Source organism: Eretmochelys imbricata, chromosome 27 (assembly GCF_965152235.1).
Source record: "Eretmochelys imbricata isolate rEreImb1 chromosome 27, rEreImb1.hap1, whole genome shotgun sequence".
NCBI lineage: Eukaryota > Metazoa > Chordata > Testudines > Cheloniidae > Eretmochelys > Eretmochelys imbricata.
This window is the reverse complement of record NC_135598.1, coordinates 14,470,602-14,493,298: the sequence shown is the minus strand read 5'-3', so window position 1 is coordinate 14,493,298 and position 22,697 is coordinate 14,470,602. Positions and strand designations below refer to the sequence as shown.

Sequence of the window (22,697 nt, the reverse complement as noted above, 5' to 3'; positions counted from 1 at the left end):
TTAATAACTTAACTACAGCGGCCTCTACCGGGTCTGTGACCAGCCCTGAGTTGCAGCAGTTACGGCCTGTGTTTGTTCTGGGAATGATGTACGACCTCTGTGCTGTTTGTGGGCAATGGGGAAGTGGGAGCGCCTGCTAGCAGTGAACCTTGGTACAGGTGAGAGCCTGACCAGGTGTGGTAGTGAGCACCTGCAACATGCGGCTGACTCCAGTGATTGGTGGTGGGGGCTCGGCAGCTCCTGGCAGGCTTGGGCCCTAGGTTGCACAATATCAACTTTCTGCAGCCAGCCCCGGCCCGCCCTGCACTGGAAGATACAGGGGGTGATGCCAGCCCAGCTGGCTTCAGGGCCTGAACGGGGATGTCCTGCTGTCCCCAGGGGCCAGGGTCACTGAGAGCCAAACCTGGGACGTCCTGTATTGACGGAGCACATCCAGCTCAGCCCCCTAACCCTGCCCCCCATGAGCCCCTGCCCTTAATGCAGCAGCATTTGCATCCTGACTCCCAGCCCCCCAATCCTGCCCCCTAGCCTAACAGGCCCCCAGCCCCAGCACCCCAATCTCAGACCAACATCCCAGCCCCACACCCAGCCCAGGACCCCAATTTAACCTCACAGACTCCCCCAGCCCCCCATCTCAGCCTAGCACCTCTAGCCCCACACCCAGCCCCTAATCCCAGCCCAGCTCCCCAAGACTAACCTAATTCACTCCCCCAGAACCCTAACCCCAGCCCCGCAGTTTACACGACCAGCCCAGCCCCTAATCCGGATCCAGCCCCGGCCGCCCCCCCGCTCGCAGTCCGGCTCCTCCCCCGCGCGTCCAGGCCGCGGCTCCGGCGTTTCTGTTTCTGTTTCCTCGGCGAGGGGAGCCGGAGCGGGGCCGAGATGGTGAGAGGGGCCGGGGGGGCGCTCCCTTGGCGGGGGGGACATAGGGGGAGCACGGGGGGAGCGGAGCCGGCTGTAGGGGCAGCGCTGGGGGGGTCGGAGCCGGGTGTAGGGGGAGCATGGGGGGGTCGGAGCTGGGTGTGGGGGGAGCACGGCAGGGGATGGGGGGAGCGCTGGGGGGGTCGGAGCCAGGCGTAGGGAGAGCACGGGGTGGGGTGGGAGGAGTGCTAGGGGGGTCGGAGCTGGGTGTGGGGGGAGTATGGCAGGGAATGGGGGGAGCGCTGGGGGAGTCGGACCGGGTGTGGGGGGAGCGTGGGGGGAGCACGGGGGGAGCGCTGGGGGAGTCGGAGCCGGGTGTGGGGGGAGCACGGGGGGGGTGGGAGGAGTGCTGGGGGGGTCGGAGCTGGGTGTAGGGGGAGCACGGGGGGTGGGAGGAGTGCTGGGGGGGTCAGAGCCGGGTTTAGGGGGAGCATGGGGGGGTCGGAGCTGGGTGTGGGGGGAGTATGACAGGGGATGGGGGGAGCGCTGGGTGTGGGGGGAGCACGGGGGGGTGGGGGGAGTCGGAGCCGGGTGTAGGGGGAGCACGGGGGGGATGGGGGGAGCACGGGGGGTTGGAGCTGCGTGTGGGGGGAGCACGGCGGGGTGGGAGGAGTGCTGGGGGGGTCGGAGCTGGGTGTAGGGGGAGCATGGGGGGGTCGGAGCTGGGTGTGGGGGGAGCATGGCAGGAGATGGGGGGAGCGCTGAGGGGGTCGGAGCCGGGGATGGGGGGAGCGCTGGGGGGGTCGGAGCCGGGGGTGGGGGGAGCGCGGGGGGGGTCGGAGCCAGGGGTGGGGGGAGCACGGGGGGGTCGGAGCACGGAGGGGGATGGGGGGAGCGCTGGGGGGGTCGGAGCCGGGGGTGGGGGGAGCACGGGGGGAGTCGGAGCCAGGGGTGGGGGGAGGATGGGGAATGGGGGGAGTATGGGGCTTGGGTTGGGACGAGGAGGGGAGCATGGTGCGGGGGGGAGCGGGGCACAGGGGAGCACTGGGGGAGGGGCAGTAGGGGAGGTAGAGCACTGGGGGGGAGAAGGCAGAGAGCGTGTGGGGCCACAACCGCCACCACCCACCCTAACGCCACAATAACCTCGCTATGGGGGCGTCCGCCGGGGCGCTGTTTGCCCTGGTACAGCTAGGGAAGGCCCCAAGCCTGCACCTTCAGGACTTGCAGGATCAGGACCTAAATAGTTCGTGGCTGGTAAATCCAACAGTTTTTTCCGAAACCAGAGGTAGAGAAATTGCTCTTTGTCTTATCGGTGGAGCCAGTTTGCAGTGGAATAACTCATCGGGACCCTGTAGCATCATCTCTACAGAGTTGATTTTCTTCCTCCTGCATCGGTCCCCGGAGGAGAGAAATGCTCCCTAAGGCACTGTGGGCTGAGAGGGAGTCGGGTGAGCTGCGTGGAAACCAGGCCAGCGAATACTGACCGTGCTGGGGCCTGCAGCTGGGGCGTGTCTCTTAGCGCCGACCCCTTCCTCGGAATCAATCTGTCTCCGCAGGTCCCTGAACTGGAGAAGGCGACGGTCCACATGAAGAGCCCCGAGCACGTGAGGCGCGTAATCTCGGCGCTCAGGAAAGAGGGACCAGACAAACTGCAGGTTTCGCTTTGTGTTCTGAGCTGTGCAGGCAGGAGCCTGTTGCTGCGGGATATTTCAGCATTGCCATGGCAGTGGGGAGGGGGATAATAACGCCCCATGTTTGTGTGGACCCCATCAGCTATTCAAGGCACTTGTCTAGCCTCCATTTCCGTAGTATGTGAGTGCCTCACAATACGGCCGTTATCCTGACAGTGCCCGGGTGAGAAACACAGGCCGTTGCTGCCCACGCCCCTGCCCGTGCACCTCTCAAAGCACAGCATGCTGGGGCGGTTTCAGATACTGTCCTTCTCTCCCCCTCCTTGTGTCCTTCAGGTCGTTTCGGACTTCGACATGACCCTCAGCAGGTTTGGATTTAACGGGAGACGATGCCCCACTTCGCACAGTGAGTCGAACAAACACTGTGTCCATCCGTTTGTAGCTTATGTTCCTCGCTCCCGTCTCCATCGCCCAGTCTTGTAACCTCTGTCTCACCCGCCCCCGGACCCACACCCACGGGCTGTTGCTAAGCCCTGGCATTTTCCTCCCCAACCCTCGCTCTTGATAGAGTCCCTTCTGCTGCTGTAACTGCTCCGGGGCTTGGCGGCCGCTCATACTGATTGCTGCTCCTCTTTCCCCACCCCATCCAAAATGCTGCTGTGCCAATCACCCCCCTATCTCATTGCTCCACCCTATCCCCCCAGACCCCTTTCTCTGCGTCCTCCTCTCCTTCCCCATTAAGTGCCGGCTCTTTTCCTCGCCTTCGGGGCTAGGCGTGACTGTGCCCCAGCCTGCACGTCTGCTCTCTTCCCCTACTGCACCTCCCTTGGCTCTTTACTCTGCATCCTTCCTCCCACCCACTGTGCTCAGAGCCCCCTCCCAAGCCCCTTTCTTCCCTCAATGCCCCGTCTCGAGGCTGGTCTACACAAACACTGAAACCTGGGGTGTAAATCTACCCTGCACTAGTCTGCTGAGCACGAAACGTCCCCTAGTGCACTCTGATCTATTCCTCCTTCGGAGAGATGCCCTAACGGGTCCTGATTTTCAGGAAATGCTGAGCACCCACTCTCTGAGGGTATGTCTTCACTACCGCAGCGGGCAGCGATCGATCCAGCGGGGATCGATTTATCGCATCTAGTCTAGACACGATAAATCGACCCCCGAGCGCTCTCGCCAGCGAGCGCTGCGAGGCGTGGAGTCGACTCACCGCAGTAAGTTATTCGCGGAGATGAAGTTGCGTAACTTAGATCGATTCCCCCCGCCAGTACAGACCAGGGCTGAAAGTGAGGCTCCTGTCAAACGTCTCAAGTTGGCATCCAAAAATTGTGGCACGCAAAATCACTTGTCATTTTTGCAAGTGTTGACTCTGGTCTTTCTGTGGGATTTGGAAAGGGCCCTCGTGTGTTTTCCCGGGGTTGGGCAAGTGACTGTTTCTGTCTTTCCAGATATCCTAGATAACAGCCAAGTCATTAGCGAAGAAGGCAGAAAAAAGGTACGTTTAGTGCTGTCAGACTCCATCTCTTTTGGCTCTATGTACAGTCCACATGCTGCTTCTCCTGCTAGGGGTAGGCTCCCTGGGGACAGTGGAGATGGGGTTAGAGCACAGCACTGGGACAGATGTGACCGCCTGCCAGGGAAGAGAGTAGAACAAATTTCCAAGCAGCATTTCAGATATGGGAGCACTTGTCGGAGTTCAAGGGAATCTTTACAAACCTGTCGCCACACCCAAGCATGGGCATTTCATGTCAAAGAGAACAGTGATAAATAGTGAGCAAAGGACATTAATCTCTGTCCAGAACAATTTAACCTTGCTGACACTCTCAGCTTGATTTCTAGAGCAGTATTAAATATTTCCCTTGGGACCCCATGAAATTGCCATGATACTCAGTTGTTTCATGAACAATTTAGGGTTTTATTTTTAAGCTGTGATGCATTTGTGAATTCTGCAAATACTCTGCCTGCTTGTTATTAAAATCTCTCTTTCGATGCCCTTAACTGTTCGTGGCATTTTCTATTTAAACCCATCAAATGTTCTAGTTAAAAGATCTGCTGCACTATTACTATCCAATTGAAATTGACCCCAACCGGACCATGGAAGAAAAACGTCCCCTCATGGTGGAATGGTGAGTGACTGTGTATGAGGAGCTAATTTCGTGAGCTAGAAAATAAGTGGGTGAACAAGAAGAGAGAGGGGAATTCAGTCCCCAGATCCCCTTGCATAGCAGAACTCACTGTGCAGTGGAAGTACAATTTTTTGATAGTCCATCTTCCCATTTCTCCAAGTGCATGAAGGATCCTTTCTGGTAATATGGCCAGGATCAAGCCTGGTGGATCCACTTACAGAATGGCAGTGTGGTGGACAAAAAGCAAAAGCAAGGAGCACATGGAGAGGGAGGAGCAGGGTTTTGTCTGTGGTCTCGTTAACTCTGATGCAAACTGCCTTAGCATGTGGCAGTTGCCGCGGCATTGTGTTCTGACTTCATGATCCTTTGAGATCTCAGTGGATTCGTTGGATCCAGAAGATTTCTGTGCAGACTTGCAGCTCTGAAAGTAACATTCCTGTTAAGAAAAGGATGCAGAGTCCCTTAGAAAAGAGAGAGAGTAGGTCCCCTTTGAGAGCGGGATATGCTTTGAAAAGGCAGCTGTCAGAAGTGAGCCCATGGCTTTCGTGCCTCAGAAGGAAACACCAGTTCCTTCCTTTTCCTTTCTTACTTGTGGGTTTCATTGTTCTCCACCTGAGCGATGGTGCATCTGGCACAGCTGTAGTTTCGCTGTCCCGCTCTCACACCGTCCACGAAAGGGATCCCAAAGGGCCTGGTATTTGGGGCTGGGTTGTTTTCCAGCTCTGATAGTCAGTCCCGGGTAATAGATCAACAGTAACATCGAAGAGTGCTGGAGAAACAACAGAGCAAGTCGGACATTTGTGTTGGGTGCCCAGATACCCTGGTGGTGGAAACAATAAAAATGCATTGATTAAGTAAGTGCTATCGGCCTTCCTCAGGCAGCCTCTTACCCTTAACGAGCCTTACATGGGAAGCAGAGAGAAGGTTGAAACTCTCTGTAAACAACAATTAGTCTGATGGACCGTGTCTTGGTCACGACTCTGGTAATTTCCCCTAGGTCAGATCCTAGAAGCTCACAGTCCGTCAGAAATGAAGCTCACTTTGATATGTGTTTCCAGGTGGACCAGAGCCCACGGCCTCCTGTTGCAACAGAAGATTTTGAAAAGGGACATAGCCAAGATAGTCGAAGAATCAGAGGTGATGCTCAGGTACAGGTCTTGGGATGGTCTCTGCAGCTTGTGTCCTCTCTCTCCTGTCCCTGTGCGAGCACACCCTGTAAGGGCTCTGTCGCTTTCTTGTCTCTGGTACCTGCTCGTTCCATTCAGACCCCTGCGTTTGTCAGAGAGAGAAAAAGGGAGTCACTGAACTGACTTCCGAGAACTCTAATCCGCCTCCTAGTTGCTTTCTCGCCCTTTCCAGACAGGGCACATAAGGGGCAGCAGGTCAGAACGTGTCCCCTTCACAAATGAATCTCAAAATGCAACAACACAAACTCCAACCTAAGCCTTTTCCGCATACTTGGCTGCTCCTAGGGTTCCTCCTCAAGAACTGCTCAGCCCCCCTGTGAGGTCCACTCCCACCTCCTGTAAATCTAGGTGGAGTAGCAAGCCACTTGCGTCAGTGAGTTGGCAGAGCCAACTTAACATTACCTGGCAGGATCACCAGTGACTAAGAGTCTGGGTTTTGTGAGCAAACGCTGCCAAGCTGTTACAGATAAGATTTTTCTTTCTCCATGGACTGCCTGGAAAAGTCAAAGTTACGAAACCCTAGCAGCTTTCTGTGTGGCACGGACACCACGTATGTTCAGCCCACAGGAGCAGCTGAGAGTCTGCCCAGCAGGGTGGTATTTGTGTTAGATTAGTGATATTTATTCTGGTGCAAAGAAAGCTGGAGCTTCTGTCTCTGATCTCAGTGGGGAACTGCATTACATGGGGAAAAACCTTTTGCTTGTCTTGTACTGCACCCAGTCTGTTGTGATTGCCGTGTTGTGGTAGCACCTGGAGTCCAAGTGGGGATCAGGACGCTGTTGTTCTAGGTGCTGTACACGCACAAAGAGCAATCAGATGTTTCCTGTGCCAAAGAACCCACAACCAAAGAGCCCACAGGTGGCTGCAACAGAGACAACACAGGGTCTGATCAGTGTGATGAGCAGGGGTGTCAGCCCACCAGCTGCCTGGCCAGTGTTACATCCAGAGCTTTGTTCACTGGAAGTCACTCTCTTACAGCCTATGGGGAAGCCAAGGACCATATTTCTTGTAGGTAATTTGCGTGTGGGAGAAATAGCGTGGGATGAGCGTTACCCCCCTGTCCACTAAGAGCACTAGCTGGGTGTACATTTGTGCAATAGGTTTAACAGGCATCATCTTTCCTGGGAGCTTTGTTGCCTAAGGATTAAATTCCTTTTTCTAGACCAGGTGAGCTGTATGGTCATGGATTCCATGGGGGGAGGGGGATTGGGGGGGGGGATTGGGAGGGGGACGGTATCAATACTTCTGGCAGTAGAAGGCTGCATAGTCCAGGGACCTGAGGTCAGGAACTCTTGGGCTCTGACACCAGCTCTAACGCTGCCTTTCTCTATGACCTCGGTCAAGCCATGGCCTCTTTCTGTGCCTCAGTTTCCACAGCTGCTGAATTATTAGTCAGCATTTATAGAGCAGAGTGCCATCAGCTTAACAATGGGCTCTGCAGTCTAGCAGAGGCAGGTCTGACACGATTCGGGGGCTGGATTTTGAAGCTAGACAAATTTGGACTGGAAATAAAGTGTAAATTGTTAACAGTGAGAGTAATTCCATTGGAATAATTTGCCCAAGGTCATGGGGGAGTCTCCAGCACTGACCATTTGAAAATCGAGATCGGAGGAGTTTCTAAAAGCTCTGCTCTAGGAATGATTTGGGGGAAGTTCTCTGGCCTGTGTTACACACGTCAGACTGGATCATCACATGACCTGGCCTTGGAATCTATGAAGAACCAGTGACTGAAATCCAGCCTATAGTGCTCGGGGATGCAACCCCTGCCTAGGCTGTTGGGGCGACCAAGGAAGACGTCATTTGCAGAGAATGAATCCCAGGTTTTATGCAGAGCCCAGTGCACTTTGGGACAGGCTTCAGGGAGGTACCTGTGTACCATAGAGGGTAAAATTCACCCCACACCAGGCCCATCCACTGCTAAGTCCCTGTAGACATCGCTGTGTCCTTTGGCGCAGGCTTGAATTTCACCCACAGTGCAGAAATGATCAATGAAGTGTGTAGCGTATGCACCTTGGCCCCGGAGCCATAAGTAAAGGAACACCCTGGTGCCTTGGCCCAGTGAGTTTCCAGTCTCCAGTGGGGATGAAAGCACTCACAGCACCGTGGTAGTGTGACGCCCTTTGCTCTGGGATGAAGGGTGCTATTGTGACTCTGTCTAACCTGCATTCCCCGCCCCTTCCCCAGGGACGGAGTCAACACCTTCTTTGACCAGCTCCACCAACACAACATCCCCCTGTTCATCTTCTCGGCCGGCGTGGGTGACATCCTGGAGGAGGTCCTCCGGCAGGCCAAGGTGTTCCACCCAAACGTCAATGTGATGTCCAACTACATGGACTTCGATGACAAAGTACGCTGCGCTACGTGCCCCATGGTTGGGTCCCGTTAGCCCCGAGTGCGGGTCGGGGGACATCTAGAGAGGGCGCCGTTCGGTTAAAACCCCTCTGTCCATTGGAAATGTCATCCCTTGTTACCATAGCAACCTTTCCAGTTATTAGTGCTGAAATTGCTTTGAAAGCGAAGCCTAGATTAGCTGTATTACGGTAGCACACCAGACAGGGGCCCCACTCTGTGAAGACAGTCAGAGAGAGCCCCCCTGCAGAGAGCTCATAGCCTAAATTCACAAGGCTGGGGGAAAGTTCTGCAATATACAGGATCTGCTTGGCTCTTCTCCTTTATATGTTGCACTTGGCAGGAGAGCGTGGTTTTGAATCACTTTCACGCTCTGGTTTGGCGCTAGGCCCGTGATACTGTGTTTTTTTGGGGGAGGGGGGTAGCACTGCGGGAGGATGGGCGTTAACTTACTATAATTATCTTTAAAACCAATGAAACCCCCGGAAACAGCCCACTAAGTTGGGCCTGATTCTCAGTGGCTCCCGTAGGGTGGGCATGGGGCGGGTGGTAGAGGTTTAGGGAGATTTTAGCCACCTAGGCGCTCCCTGGAGTGTGAGGCCATGCAGGGGCCTTGGGGCTGCTCTGACCTATGGAGCCAGGGAAGCAGAGAATAGCCACAGTGCGGTGCTCTCCAGCCTGGCCTCTGGTATGTCCCTGATCCGCCCTGACACTGCAGCCACTGCAGAGCTTTTGCAGCAGTTCTGCACTGCCCGGGGAAGGCTGTCTGCACAAGGCAGAGTCACCCAGTTAAAGGCCCCTTTATGGGGCCTGAGTGGCTGAGAGTTAGACCCTTGGTCCCTTGCTCTGGGAGCCCTTTGGAGGGGAGGGAGATGCCACCTCTGGCTGGTTCTTGAGTGGGCTGAAGGGCTCTGGTCCTGTGTGCCATCCTCCACTGAAGGGGCAGATTGCTCTGAAGCAGGGCCCTTGGGCAGTGAGGGACAGCAGGTTTCCCAGCTGGCTCCGCTAAGAGCATCTCTAAGAAAGGTGCAAACCACACTGAAGCTTTGTTCCTTCAGCCCCGAGACACCCCAGAAATCATCCTGTCTGTCTGTCCGCTCGTCCTTTGCTGCACAGGGAGTCCTGAGACAGTTTAAAGAGCCGCTGATCCACACCTACAACAAGAACGGCTCGGTCTTGGAGAAGACGGACCACTTCCAGCAGCTGAGCAGCAGGACCAACATCATCCTGCTGGGGGACTCCATGGGAGACCTGAGCATGGCAGACGGGGTTGCCAACGTGGAGAACATCCTCACGATCGGATTCCTGAATGACAAGGTAAGCGTGAGGGCAGAGGCCGTGGGAGGCTCTCTGCCCTCCTGAGCGATTGCAAGGCCCAAGCGTTTGCAGGAGGTTGGCGGGGGGGTGCAGGTGGGAGGAGCCTACATGCTGCAAGAGAAGTCTGCTATCTGGCATGCTGTATGAAATGAGTTTGGTGGGTCTCAGTTCCACCAGTGGGAAGGTGTCCACATCACAGCTGGCCCCCTTGTTCGCCCCTCAGCTGAGCTGGAGTGGTCATTCCTCTGTGGCCGGGCTGGCTCCTGTGCCAGGGTGCAGAGAGGAGAGCTTGCCATGCCGTGTCCCATGCTCTGGAGATGCCGTCTCTAGGGCTGTTGATCAAGTACCTTTCACCAGCCCTGAATCCCCAGCGCTGCTTTCATGGGGCTCCTGGAGTTCTGAGCTTGGCAACCAGCCGCGCTTCTTCTCCACTGTTAATGTTGCCGTCCTGTCCTGTCCCCTTGCCCCACGGTGGCTCTGCAGGTGGACGAGCAACGAGGAAAGTACAGGGACGCCTACGACGTCGTTCTGGAGAAGGACGAGACTCTGGACGTGGTCAACGGGATCCTTTGTTACATCCTCGGAGACCTGAACTGAGAGCCCAGGGTTCTGACTCCGGCCTCTCAGGATGGTGTCTTGGGACCATGCTTCCCATGGTGGAGTCAGGGCGATTTGAATCCATCTCGATGCCCTCGAGAGCTTCCCCCTGGCTCCCTCCTGGGCTTTTATGAATACCCTTTTGTTCGTCAGTCCTGGGATTGAGGGGTGAGCTGGAGAAACTCTCCACTTGCCCCAACTACCTCCACCATGTCTCTGCTCAAACCCCAGCCCCCAACCGTCCGCTGCTGCTCCTGGCTCGTGTCCTGTCCCACGGAAGCTCAAAGCCACTAAGGCAAGGTCGTCGTTTGGCTGACGGCCTGGCTGGCTGCGCGCAGAATTAAAGATTCCTCTGCCACACTAATCCCCTCGGTAGGGAAGCAGGCACCTGTTTGTTGTAGATCCATCCCAAAGCGTTCAGGTCGGACTCCGGTTTCATGGTTCAACTGCACAGCAGTTACAGCCTGCCTTCTGCTGGGTGTCTGTAATTCACTGTGGAAACCCTGCAGATCCCCTGGCCTGCTCTTCGGGTCAGTTCTCTGCTCCCCCTGCCTGCAACCTACTGGGCATCACTGCTCTCTGGTGGCTGGAGAGGGGACCAGAGAGTGGGTGATTTTAGAGGGCATAAGCCCTGCCCCTGTCTGTGCACCGACCTGTTACAGGTTGAGCCTGGAGCTGCTCAGAGAGCATGGTGGGCACAGGTGGGAAATATGTGTTGGGGGACGTTTGGGCTGCCTGGGCTTGTCGCTTGGAACATTAACACTTTGGGTTTGTGAGATGATTGTGCAGTTGCAGTGATGCTTAAAGGGGTGGGAGTCTCATGAGGATTCCTGTCCAAGGGCCGCTTGTGTGATTAACACAAGGGCTGAGTTTGGCCATCCCATGGTGGGGGGGGGTTTGCTTGGCTGCTGTGTTGTGGTGTGCAGTGAATCCCACCGGCAACCGACTCTCGGTGGAGCAACGAGGCTTTGCTGGCCATTTGCGCTGTGCTGTGGAGTGTAGTTGTTATAGCCGATCAGTCAGGCAGCAAGGTTGTCGTGTGTGGACCAGAGTGTTGGGGGACACAGTGGCCAGTGTGTCCTTGGGGTGGGGAGTTTAAAGGCGGCTGGGAGGGAGGGCAGGCTTTTTGAAGCTTGACTATTGTGTAACTAACCCTTTGGGCCGGTTCTGGGGTCTCAGTGCAGTGCTTCTGTCAGCAACGTAAAATCTCTATCACTCAAACGCAAAATAAGGGAAAGAAAAGTAGTGTAGCCCCCCCCGGGACCCTGTCTGCTGGGACCCCCTTCCGGGCGTGACAGTCACACTGGCCTGGAAGAGGGCTGATGCTGAGCAGGCCCGTGGAAGGCCTGGCTTTACTGCGCAGAAAGCGTTCTTTAGGGATTGGCGTTTCCAAAGGAGCAGGAACCCCATGTCCCTCTTGCCAAGTTCAGCCCTCCGGTCTGGGGATGCAAGCTGCCGCCTATGGCAATCTGGGCTCTGCCTCGGCAGCATTTGACTCATCCTAGGGGGACACAGACTCCTGTACACGGCAGCTGGATGGGGGACAGCAGCTGCTTATCGATTGGGCTTGGCCTGCCCGCTGCTAACCATCAGGGAGTGCAGATGGCTCTTTCAGAGCTCCCTGTCCTGCCCTGTAAAACTCCATCTCCTTTCACGCTGGTCCTGTTGGGGAGAGCCAGAGGCTCGCGTTACATTACAGGCAGCTCCCACCCCCCACCCTGCAGTCTCCTCTGTGGGTGGAAGGGACCTCGGTTCCTGCTGTGCAAATTGTTACTAGTCCCTTCCTGGAGAAGTGCCGTCCACGTGGCTGTCTCGCTGTGACCCAGCCTGGCATTAGCAGCCCGGGCCCCAGCATTGTTCGGTAAGCGAAGGCACTTGCCATTTGCCTTGTAGGAGCTGGTCCGGTCCAGGTTCACAGGCAGCCATCTGGCTCGCTCACAGTGTCATGGTCGGCTGTAAGTGTCACTTGTGAGGGGGGTGGGTTTTATTCCATTTGTTGAAATAAATCCTTTAGATAAAGCCTGCGTGTGAGTGGTTTGTAACCAGATGTGTGAGCTTGCAGTACAGCACTGTCTGGGGTGCCCACCGAGGCCTTCGGAACTTGCAAAGGTGGGTAAGCTAGTTATCCTCATGTTCCAAATGGGGAAACCGAGGCACGGGAAGGTGAAGTGTCACAACTAGCAAAGGAAATCGCATCCCCTGACTCGCTGCTCTAACCTCGAAGCTTGCGCTGCTTCTGTATCTGAGAGATTCCAAGGGGAAACGCAAAGACCTGCGTCCCTGCAGAGATGGCTAACCCAGCATCCTGTTCCCAACAGTGGCCAGTCCTGGCTGCTTCAGAGCAGGGTGCAAGAGAACCTGCAGTGGGCAGCTAGTTGGGGGCAGCTGCCTGACCCACCCAGTGACCAGCACCTCTCCCTGCTAGGCAGCCTGGGGCCAGCCAGTCTTCCCAAGGGCTTCGAGGTTAGAACAGCCGCAGCTAAATATCTTTAAAATGTTTTTAGCCCTTCCTCTGAATCTGGGGGTGTCTGCGGACAGGTGGGAGCCCCAAAGGAGACGAAGCCTTTTCCAACCCAGCGTGGCAGATGCGAGAAGCTTGGATGGGAGGCTTATCCAGCCAGACCCTCCACAGCTCCCCCCACTGGGACAGCAAACACAGACCCGCGGATGGGGACCTCTCTGCATGCAGACAAGCGCAAGCAATGTTTCAGCCCAAAATAACGTGCTGGGAAGCAGAGTTGTTGGAAACCACTTGAAATCAGTTTATTGGGTGCAAGGCAGAAATTGCTATTGCGGGGTTGTTTGAACCTTTACATCATCTTGTCCTTGCACTTCGGATCTTTTACCTGTGCCCAGCAGTTGGCGCAGACGCTGTTGTCCACTGATCTTAGGACACAAACCTTTAAAACCAGGGGGAGACACTGGCCCAAATTTGCCAACGTGGGAGACTAAATTCAGGCTCCTGAATTATATTTAAGCATCTCAGTAAAAGTGGGCTGATTTCCAGGGGTACTGAGCATGCCAAGCTCTCGTCAGCAGAATCAGGGTGCTCAGAAACTGAAAATCAGCCCACTTGTGTTAGCCCAGCTGGGAGAGTTTGGGCCCTGGATTTTCCAAACTGACCGGTGGTTTTGGGGGCCAAACTGTGTAAAATCAGGCCCCATTAAGGTATCTCAAGTTCAAGCCCCGAAATATCGCTGGGCCTAAAACCACTCATCACTTTGAAGAACTGGGTCTTGGCTTTCCTTTCTGGTACAATTCAAGCTGTTGCAAGAGCCTGGACCAGGGCTAGGAAATGGCATTAATTTTTCTTTTTTAAATCCCTCGGGAACAGCGACTGGGTTCCTTACAGGAAAAGCTCCAGCAGATGCCAACGTGAAGTGACTGCTTTGAATTCATGGCCCTTGCTCCAGCTACAGCAGGACGCCCTTGCTGCCTCATGTTCTGCACTCTGGGTACGCGCTGGCTGCTACAGCTCCGATCCGCACAAGAGCAGCGCTGCTGAAATGCTCAAGGAGCCAAGGCGAGTGAAGTCCAAAGGCCGGGTCTGACAAGGGGGGGCGGGGGGAGAAGACGGCGTGCAATGGAGTCTAGTTCACAACTGGACCGAACAGGAGCTCCTGGCTCTGACATGGAGGTTACAGGCAGGGCTCTCAGCTAGACAGTGTGGATACCACCAACTTCCAGGAATCCCAGCCCCGCACCCAAACCCCCTATCACTGGAGAGAGCAGATGGTGGGATGGGCACAGGTGGGATTCATCCAGTTCTGCTTCTGGGCTAGGGAGCTAATCTGTGTCCACAGCAGGAGCCCCCACCCCATCAGAGGCTGGCAACGTGTTGGAGAAGCATCCTGCACTGGGAACAGGCAGGCTGGGTGGGCCTGTCTCTGCAGGGGACAAAGGCAGAGTGCAAAGCCAGGGATGAAAACACTCAAAGCCCAGAGAAGAAAAGTCTCTGGGTTCTGCTCTCAAAGCACTGGATACAATTCCAGGGTAGTTTGGGAAGGGGTGTCAATTACCCCCATGTATCCCCTAGAGCCTTCAGGCCTGGGGTGTGGGTGGAAGTCCGAGGAAATAGCTCACGATTGGGTCTAGTTTCTATCTAGGCCCTGCCTTTAAGGGCAAGAACTTGGGACCTTCTGGCCTGGGTTTGTTATGTGGAGTTTTTCCCCTGCTGGCTTGTTAGAAACACTTCCAATAAAACACAGTTAAATAGAAAAAAAAAACAAAACCAAACAACCTTGCTTTGCAAAGGGGTTGGCACTAAAGTTTCCTGAGCTGGCTTCTCTAGGCCACGGTCCCTGTGGTGGTGGGGGGAGCAGCCCACTCCAAGGTTGGAAAGGACAAGAAGAAACGTTGTCTCTTGAAGGCAGGAGCTCCTTAGAGCTCCTCGTGGATTCTTTCCTGATCTTCATCTGATTTCAGCTTCAGCTCCTCCGCGGTGATTTTCCCGTCCTGGTTCCGGTCCTGGTTCTGAAACATGTCGGCGATGACCATCTCCGGGTCGGAGCTGGGCATGAGCCGCCCCTTCCCCTCGGTGAGCTGGGCCTTGATGAAAGTGGAGAACTGCAGCAGGGAGAGGTGAGAACAGGTTACGTGGCTGAGTCCACAGCCTGGGCCCGTGAGGGATCCTAGGGACTCTGTGCAGTGGGGCAGGACAGCATGCAGCCAGCTCCGGGGTGGAGGGCAATGGCCAGACAGGGCTAGCATGCCGCATGATAACGAGGGCAGGGAGCACCCCAGCGCCAGGCTGCAAGAGGCTCCCCTCCAGGTTTCCTGTTCTGCGATGCTCTCAAAGCTTCCTGGGCAGGGTGGGCACACGGCCCCCCCCGCCTCTCCTCAGCCTACAGCCAGGCCCAATTCAAGCTGCTGTGCTAACTGGCCTGGCCTGTGGCTGGTTCCCAGCATGCCTTGTGGCACAGGTGGCTGCGGGCCAGAGGGATGTTGCTGCCTGGCTGGACCCCGGGCGTGTCCCAGCAGGGGGTTGCTCAGAGTCCGCACCTGGCCCCTTCCTGGCTGTGCCTTTGGGGTTAGCCGGCAGGCGGGCTGGGCTCGCCTAGGGCAGAAACCCTGGTATTGCCACCTTAACGACCATCCGCCCACGTGTGTGCCTTAGTCACAGATTTGCAGCAGCTCTGGGGACTCGGCACACGCACCGGATGCCAACTGGGCAGCCTAACTGGCCCCTCCCTTCGCCTTTGAAAAGCCCAAGGGATCCGAGACTGCTGCTGGGGCTGTGTTCCCTGATCCCAATTCCTCCCCGCACGTGCCCGGAGCTTCGGCTGCACCTCTTCACGGGGGATCTCGCCATCCTTGTTCAGGTCCATGTCCTCATACAGGTTTGCGGGTGGGTCCCCGTGCCAGATAAACAGGTAGCCCTCAGGGACTCCTTCCTCCCTGGAGAGCAGCTCCACCTCGAACCGGAGCACAGCACTGCCTGGCACGCCCCGGGCTGAAAGGCAAGGGGTGCATGTCACCGATCCCTCGTGTGCTCGGGTGCACTAGAGTGCCTTTGCACCATGGTGCAACATGCAAGAATGAGCCTCTGAGCATCGCTGCTGGGGCACCTTGCCCAGGCGGGGCCAGCTGGGGAGCTAAAGGCCAAAGGAGACCGCGTAGCACCCTGGGCCACTGCCAGGTGGCTAAGGCTGAAGAGCGAGTGGCAGCCACAAACCGACCTGCCAGGCAGTTCCCCTCCCCACTCACCTCCGTTTTCTCCGTGCCCCAGGTGCGGGGGGATGATGATCACGCGTTTCTCCCCTATGCACATGTCCAGGAGGCCGGTGTTCAGGCCATCGATCATCTTGCTGGTCCCGAGCGTCGCCTCCTGCGGGTGGTTGTAGTCGTGGCTGCAGGAGGCAATGCAGACATTGGACGGGTGAGTGAGAGGACTTCCAGAACCGGGGCTGCACACACAGCCTGCTCCCCTCAGGATCCTGCCTTAGCCCGCCGTACCAATCAGCTGTGGAAGGGGAATTCTGCCTGAGGGTCAGAGGAATGGCTAGTGCCCAGGATCTTACCCCGGAGCCAAAGGGACGATGGTGCGACCAGCAGCACAATCTCCCCGAGTTCAGCCACCTCCATCCTGCTTAGCTTGGCAGAGCTCACCGGCTCCGTGCCCCAGCCCCACAGCTGTTAGAACCAACCCACGAGCAGCAGCCGGACGGCTGGGATTGAGCGGGGATTGCGGGGGGATCCAGGCTGCCCCGGAGTCCCAGACAGCGGGGGCGGGCGGGGACACACTCACGAGGAGAAGAGCTTGGTGCCATCCAGCAATGAGCAGTTGTAGTGGTAGCGGATGAAGTCGTGATCCTGGGTGGTGACATTGCAGCCCTCAGGCCGGGAGAGGGTCTCGATCTCCACCGAGTCCAGGGGGTTATGGAAGTCGATGATGTGGATGTCGAAGATCAGCACGGCTGAGCCGGGGATCTTGTTCCCTGGAGGAGAAGGACAAAGGGCCCGGTGGGGGTGAGGGGCTGCGGAGAGCCAGAGAGGGCAGAGTCGGGGAAAAAACTTGCCTCCCCAGGGGCCGGGGCAGGATTGTTCTACAGGCCAGACCCCTGGGTGCTAATTGAATGTGTCCCTGCCCCTCCCCCACACCCAAGAGACATCCCCTAAGCCGGGCCCTTCCCCTAAGCCAACGCCCCCACCTGACAACCCCACCACGGGTGCGGGGGGTCCATGCCCTTCTCCTGCGGGAGGCAGCCCCCCCCCACCTGAATTCCTCTCCTGGGGCAGCTCTCGCCAGTCAGCTCCAGGCAGGGCTGGCTCCCGTCCGGTGGGCGATCCCGGCCTGCTCCCCCCGTCATGGGCACAAGGACGATTGAAACGATGCAGGAACCGAGGGATTGTGTAACGGAGCCAGCGGGGAGCAATACGGCATTGCTGAGCACGTCCGTCCCCCCGCTCCCTGCCCTGCAACCCCAGGGCTGGGCCACCCCGCGGGGACCCCCCCTACCGGCTCCGTTCTCCCCATAGCCCAGGTGCGGTGGGACAATGATCCGTCTCTTTTCTCCGAAGCAGACGCCCTGCAGGCCCTGGTCCATGCCGGGGATGACGTAGCCCTTCCCGATGTAGGTGTCGTAGGTGTGGTTGCGGGAGTAACTGCAGCAAACGCAGCACCAGGTCGCAGGTGAGCACCGAATGAGGGGAGCATGGCAGCGTAAGCTCAGTCTGCATCCCCCTGCCCCTATCCCCCACCCCACAGCCCTGCTCACATCCTCCACCCCACAGCCCTGCCCCATCCTCCACCCCGGCCCGCATTCCCCACCCCAGAGCCCTGCCCACGTCCCCCACCCCGGCCCACATCCCCCACCCCGGCCCACATCCCCCACCCCACAGCCCTGCCCACATCCTCCACTCTGGCCCCCATCCCCCACAGCCCTGCCCCCATCCCCCACCCCACAGCCCTGCCCCCATCCCCCACCCCACAGCCCTGCCCGCATCCTCCACCCCGGCCTCCATCCCAGAGCCCTGCCCACGTCCCTAGAGCCCTGCCCCCATCCCCCACCCCAGCCCACATCACCCATCCCACAGCCCTGCCCATGTCCTCCACCCTGGCCCACCCCAGAGCCCTGCCCACGTCCCTAGAGCCCTGCCCGCATCCCCCACCCCCCACCCCACAGTCCTGCCCACGTCCTCCACCCCGGCCCGCATCCTCCACCCCACAGCCCTGCCCACATCCCTAGAGCCCTGCCCACGTCCCCCACCCCACAGCCCTGCCCCCCGGCCCCATTCCCCACCCCACAGCCCTGCTCACGTCCCTAGAGCCCGGCCCACATCCTCCACCCCACAGCCCTGCCCACGTCCCTAGAGTGCTGCCCACATCCTCCACCCTGGCCCACATCCTCCACCCCACAGCCCTGCCCCACCACCTCGGCCCCACCACCTGGGCCAGCGTCCCTCCCGCCCAGCCCTGCCCAGGCCCCTCCCGCCCAAACCGCATCTCACAGCCCTGCCCAGGTCCTTGCACCCCAGCCCACATCTTCCACACCCCAGCCCTGCCCAGGCCCCTCCATCCCAACCCACATCTCACAGCCCTCACCGCCCTGCACCCCCATGGGGGGGCTGTGTGGGGAGGAGCTCTGCTGCGTGGCACCAGAGAACGAAGCGGGGATTCGAAGCCCCAGGCACAAACGGGAAGGAACGCGCTCCTCCATAGGCCCTGCCGGTGGCCAGTACCTGGAGTCAAAGAGCGTCCCGTCCATCAGGGTCCCGTTGTAGTGATAGCGGACGAAGTCGCCGGTCACGGCCTTGCGCTTGCAGGCGGCCGGCACCTCCAGGTGCTCCAGGGAGATGCCATCTTTGGGGTTGTGCAGATCCACCAGCAGCACATCGAACACCAGGGAGGCCTGGGGCGGGATCACCGTGCCTGGGTAGGGAGGAGGGAAGGAGGGTCGCGCCCAAGCAGAGCCAGCCCCTAGGCCGTGCCCAGAGCAGCCGGAGCGAGGGATCTCTGTGGGGTGGAACTGCAGCCTCCTCATGGCTGGGGTGGCCACGGGGCCAGTCACCCCCTCCTCTTTTGCAGAGGAGGGGCCTCCGGAGCGGCCGACCCCAGCACACCCCGCTCTAGCTCCATGCAGTTCGCAGCAGGCTGCGAGCTGTCGTTATCGGCACGCGGCAGCTCCGCGTTTAACGGCACAAGGCGGAGCTTCCGCCAGGCACCCGATCGTGGCCCTGACGTACGTACTCAGAACCCAGAGCTGCCTCGGAGAGACCCACTGCCGAGCAGGGTCCCTTCGCTCCCCTCTGCCCCGGCTGGCTCAGACCCTCCTCTCTGGTCACCAATACTGCCTGGCGAGATCTGTCCCTGCGGATGCCCTGACTCACCGTAGCCCTTCTCCCCGTAGGCCAGGAAGGGAGGGATGATGATCCTCCTCTTCTCCCCAGCGCACATCCCCAGCAGGCCCTCGTCCATGCCTTTGATCAGCCAGCCGGTGCCCACGTAGGTGTCGTACGTGCTGTCCTTGCTGTAGCTGGCACCAGGGAGAGAACGGAAAAGAGACGAGGGGAAGAACGACTCCGGGGCACTGGCAGCGTCCCCGACCCAACGTGCTCAGCGCAGGGGTCCTGGCACGAGCGGGCTCCCCCTCCCGCACAGGGTGTCACGGAAAGTGAACTCACGCCTCCCCCAGCCCGGCCCCTCTGAGTCAGGTGAGATGGGTCGGGGGGGGGCCCAGGGCGCGTGCGAAGCTGGCCCCGCTGCTTCCTGCTCCGTGCAGGGAGGTGGAGGGGTCCCCAACGCAGGCAAGCTGGCCTTTGTCACTAGCCCCCGGGGTGCTGCCCCTCCAGCTCGGCTCCCTGTACCTGGAGTCGAAGTGGGTGCCGTCCAGCAGCGTGCCGTTGTAGTGGTACCGGACGAAGTCCGAGTTCTCCACGGTGCGATTGCAGCGCTCTGGCTTGTGCAGGGTGGTGATCTGCAGCTTGTCCTCCTTGTTCCAGATGTCCAGCAGGATGACGTCAAAATACAAGGTGGCGTCGGGGGGGATCATGCCAGCTGCGACGGACAACAAATGAGACTGGCTCAGCCCCGGGGAGCATCAGAGCGAGGGGAGCAGCCTCATGGCACGAGGCCGGGACTGTTCACTTCAGCTCCTCGAAATCCACCCACAGGCCCCCCCCTACAAAGGGCCAGATCCTGCCCTGGGGGTCCCTGGACTCCCCTGCACACATCCAGTGGACATCAGCCCACAGAGGTGCTGAGCCCTGCGAAGCTCATGGACTTCACCGGGAACTTCACTTACGCGCGCAGATGGGAGTGGATCCACCCTCGGGGGCCTTTCTGCCTCCCGCGTTATCCCCAGTGAGAAGAGCTTAGCGCGCGAGGCAGGAGGCAGAACCCGGCCGCGACATGGGCTGACAAGAGACAGGGGTCGTTGGGCCTGACCTCGCTGCACCGGAAACGCCCTGAGCCGCAGTAGGACGGCCGGGCGGGGCCCTCGCATTCGACCCCCCCTTACCGACGCCGATGCTGCCGTAGCCCAGATGGGGAGGGACAATCAGGTGGCGCCGCTCGTTGACGCACATGCCCTGCAGGCCTCGGTCCATGCCGGTGATCAGCCGGCCGACTCCCACCACGCCCGCCACCGTGGCACCTCTGTCATAGCTGGGGCGGAACGGAGGCAGACACGTTAAGTCCCCCTCTTCTGAGGGCCTGGGCTGTTCGGGATACTGCAAAGCAGCGAGGATCCTTGGCCACACCAGCCTGCCCCACCAGTCCCCCTAATCCCATAGCTGGCCCCAAACAATAGGGTTGCAAAGTTCCCACCCAGCCCTGCCTGTGGGGCCTGCCACAAGACCAGTCTGGTCATTTTTCGGTGACTAACAGCCTGAGTTTCCAACTCCACCCACGGCTGGACCAAGACACATCACCACTGGGCCGACTCACCCGCAGAGGCGGTGGAGTCTCCGTCACGGGAGTAGTTCAGTCCAGGCCGGATGTCTTTCTAAACCACACGCTCTCACGCACGCAGAAGGGAAGGGCTTGGTACTCAAGTTACGGAGTGAGGGGCTCTGGCCTGCATTGTGCAGGTCTGCCTGGAAGATCGTAACGGCCCCTTCAGGGCTCAAGAACTCGGACTCGAGCACTAATTAATAACTGATTATTACGCACCATTGGCCCCATGCCCCAAAGCCATTATGGCCCAACATTTTCAGAAGTCTAATCTAATTTTTGGGGGCTTCTGTGGCTGGGAGCCCAACTCGCCACTCACCTTCCAGCCACAGAGCTGCGGGAGCCCGAGGCGGCTCAGCTTGGACACCCCAAATTAGAGGCCACTTCTGGAAACGCTGGCCCCTGTGACTCACCCAGGGAGTTGGCAGCAAAGTCAGGAATAGGATCCAGGTCTCCTGAGTCCCATTGCTCAGCCAATCCCCATGTCTCTCTGTGGTTAAAGCAACCCGCCCATGAAATGACAGGCTAGGGGGATGCCCATAATGTTCTGCAGAGGATGGATTCTGTCCTTTGTTCTTGGAATAATGGGGGGCAGAGGGCACACGTGTGTTGCGTTTCATGGTGGAGCATATAAACGAGTATAACGTCCCACGTATGCTACTGGCCAGATTTCTTTTGCAACTCAATCTCTGAAGCAGATGCAGCCCCAGCGGTGGGGAACAATCCCCTTTGACTGGAGTAGAGCTGATGTTCCTGATCCCGGGTCTGATCCTGCATTCCTCACACACTCGGAGGCTTGGGGACGCAGGATCAGGCCCTTTGTTTGCAAATGTCATTTGTGATGTTTAAGCTGGGACCGAATGCAAACAAGCATCTCACCCAGATAAGCACTGGCTGGCTGACTCTCGGGTGCTTCCAGGTAACAGATATGCCCCATTCCCAACACTCTGAAGAGTAGTTAATGACCCAACACCCAAGCCTCATTTGTAACCTGCAAATTACTCTGATTTTTAAATCTTAAAACCCACTCTTTCAGGGGCAGTTCGGGCTTGTTACAAGTGCTCCGAGACGGAGATCCTTTGCTTCATTTAATGGCCAGCGAAACTTTTCTTGCGGAACCACGCTGCAGCCATCAAGACAAAAAATTATTTTAGTCGGAAAGGTTTCCCCGGGGCCCCATTCATCTGTAAGGCTCACGCCTGGCGGTGACTGCTGGGTGGCTGATTTACCACACTTTTTATGCTTCCTGTTCGGGCATTCAGGGAGAAGTAGCAAGGTTTTAAATATTTAAAACCAGAGCAGATTCTCTGGAGTGTTTCGCTGGCACTTCTGAAAACCTGCCGGGAAAGCAACCGTTGCTGCACTCTGCTGGGCCTGATCCTGAGCGTAGAGGAGTCTGTCTTGGTTCTCCGCAGGCCTGCGCAAGGGGCCTGCTTTGCCTCTTGCTCCCACGGGTTTCAATCAGGAGAAATTCCACGGGAGTGACACCAGCTCTGCAACCCCTGACTGGCATCAGCATGTTCTCGCTTCTTCTCCCCTCCCCAGATCGGGGCAGGTGCTCGGGGATGGTTTTGTCGGCGAACATGGAACCACCAGAAGGACACGTCTACAACCAACGAGCTGGGCCCCGCTGCGCCCCGCTGCACGTCCTGCAGCCCCCCAGGGCGGCCGCGGCCCCTGGCCCGTCACAGCCCTGGGCCTCAAACCCGGGGACCGGTTTTTCTTCCCTTCGGGAACTGCCCTGCGCCCTTGTGGCGACCCAAGCTCCTGTGCCGGGCACGCAGAAGTGCGCGGGGACCCTGGCATGGCCACAGGCATCGATTCGTGGCCTGCCAAAGCCAGCCAGATAAACGCCACATGCCAGCGAGCAGGAGAGAAATGTAACCCACCCTCTGAAACAGCAGCTTCCCCGTGCAGCGGGGGCAAAGGAAAGTGCACAAATGAAGAGGGGTGGGGGGCTGCAGCAGGACCCCCCCCCCATGACACTAAAGTAGCCAGGGGGCAGGAACGCCTGGTGCAATTTTATACAGAACAATTCTGTACCTGGAGTCAAACTTTTTGCCGTCTTTGAAGGTCCCGTTGTAGTGGTAGCGGATGAAATCCCCCATCTGGACTTCCCGCAAGCACATCTTCGGGATGTAGTATCTGTCGATCACCACGTCTTCCAGGGGGCCCGGGTCCCCCAGCCCCGGGGCCCCCAGCAGGCTCAGGAGGAGGAGGCTGCCCAAGGCCATGGTGC

General features: G+C 58.2%; 2 protein-coding genes across 4 annotated transcripts; one reads left to right on the top strand and one right to left on the bottom strand.

Moving 5' to 3' along the window:
- Positions 1–21: 21 nt before the first annotated feature.
- NT5C3B (5'-nucleotidase, cytosolic IIIB) lies at positions 22–21,113 on the top strand. 3 transcript variants are annotated; one of them, XM_077806572.1, is made up of 14 exons: positions 22–158; positions 2,418–2,516; positions 2,829–2,898; positions 3,938–3,984; positions 4,530–4,615; positions 5,674–5,763; positions 7,987–8,149; positions 9,268–9,468; positions 9,952–13,588; positions 14,491–14,646; positions 15,794–15,943; positions 17,089–17,197; positions 18,915–19,218; positions 19,507–21,113. In XM_077806572.1, exons 2-9 carry the CDS (start codon positions 2,448–2,450, stop codon positions 10,063–10,065), a joined length of 840 nt encoding a protein of 279 aa, XP_077662698.1. In that variant the 5' UTR covers positions 22–158; positions 2,418–2,447; the 3' UTR covers positions 10,066–13,588; positions 14,491–14,646; positions 15,794–15,943; positions 17,089–17,197; positions 18,915–19,218; positions 19,507–21,113. The 3 variants fall into 3 exon arrangements, with proteins under 3 accessions (XP_077662698.1, XP_077662697.1, XP_077662699.1); XM_077806571.1 differs by lacking the exon at positions 22–158 and adding an exon at positions 733–885; XM_077806573.1 differs by lacking the exon at positions 22–158 and having other exon boundaries at positions 2,418–2,470.
- On the bottom strand, positions 14,332–22,692 carry FKBP10 (FKBP prolyl isomerase 10). The gene is made up of 10 exons (XM_077806574.1): positions 22,502–22,692; positions 20,025–20,170; positions 19,372–19,561; positions 18,895–19,040; positions 18,247–18,436; positions 17,024–17,169; positions 16,313–16,502; positions 15,772–15,914; positions 15,354–15,517; positions 14,332–14,631 (listed from the first exon to the last, which is right to left on the bottom strand). Exons 1-10 carry the CDS (start codon positions 22,690–22,692, stop codon positions 14,446–14,448), a joined length of 1,692 nt encoding a protein of 563 aa, XP_077662700.1. The 3' UTR covers positions 14,332–14,445.
- Between the last annotated feature and the right edge of the window lie 5 nt (positions 22,693–22,697).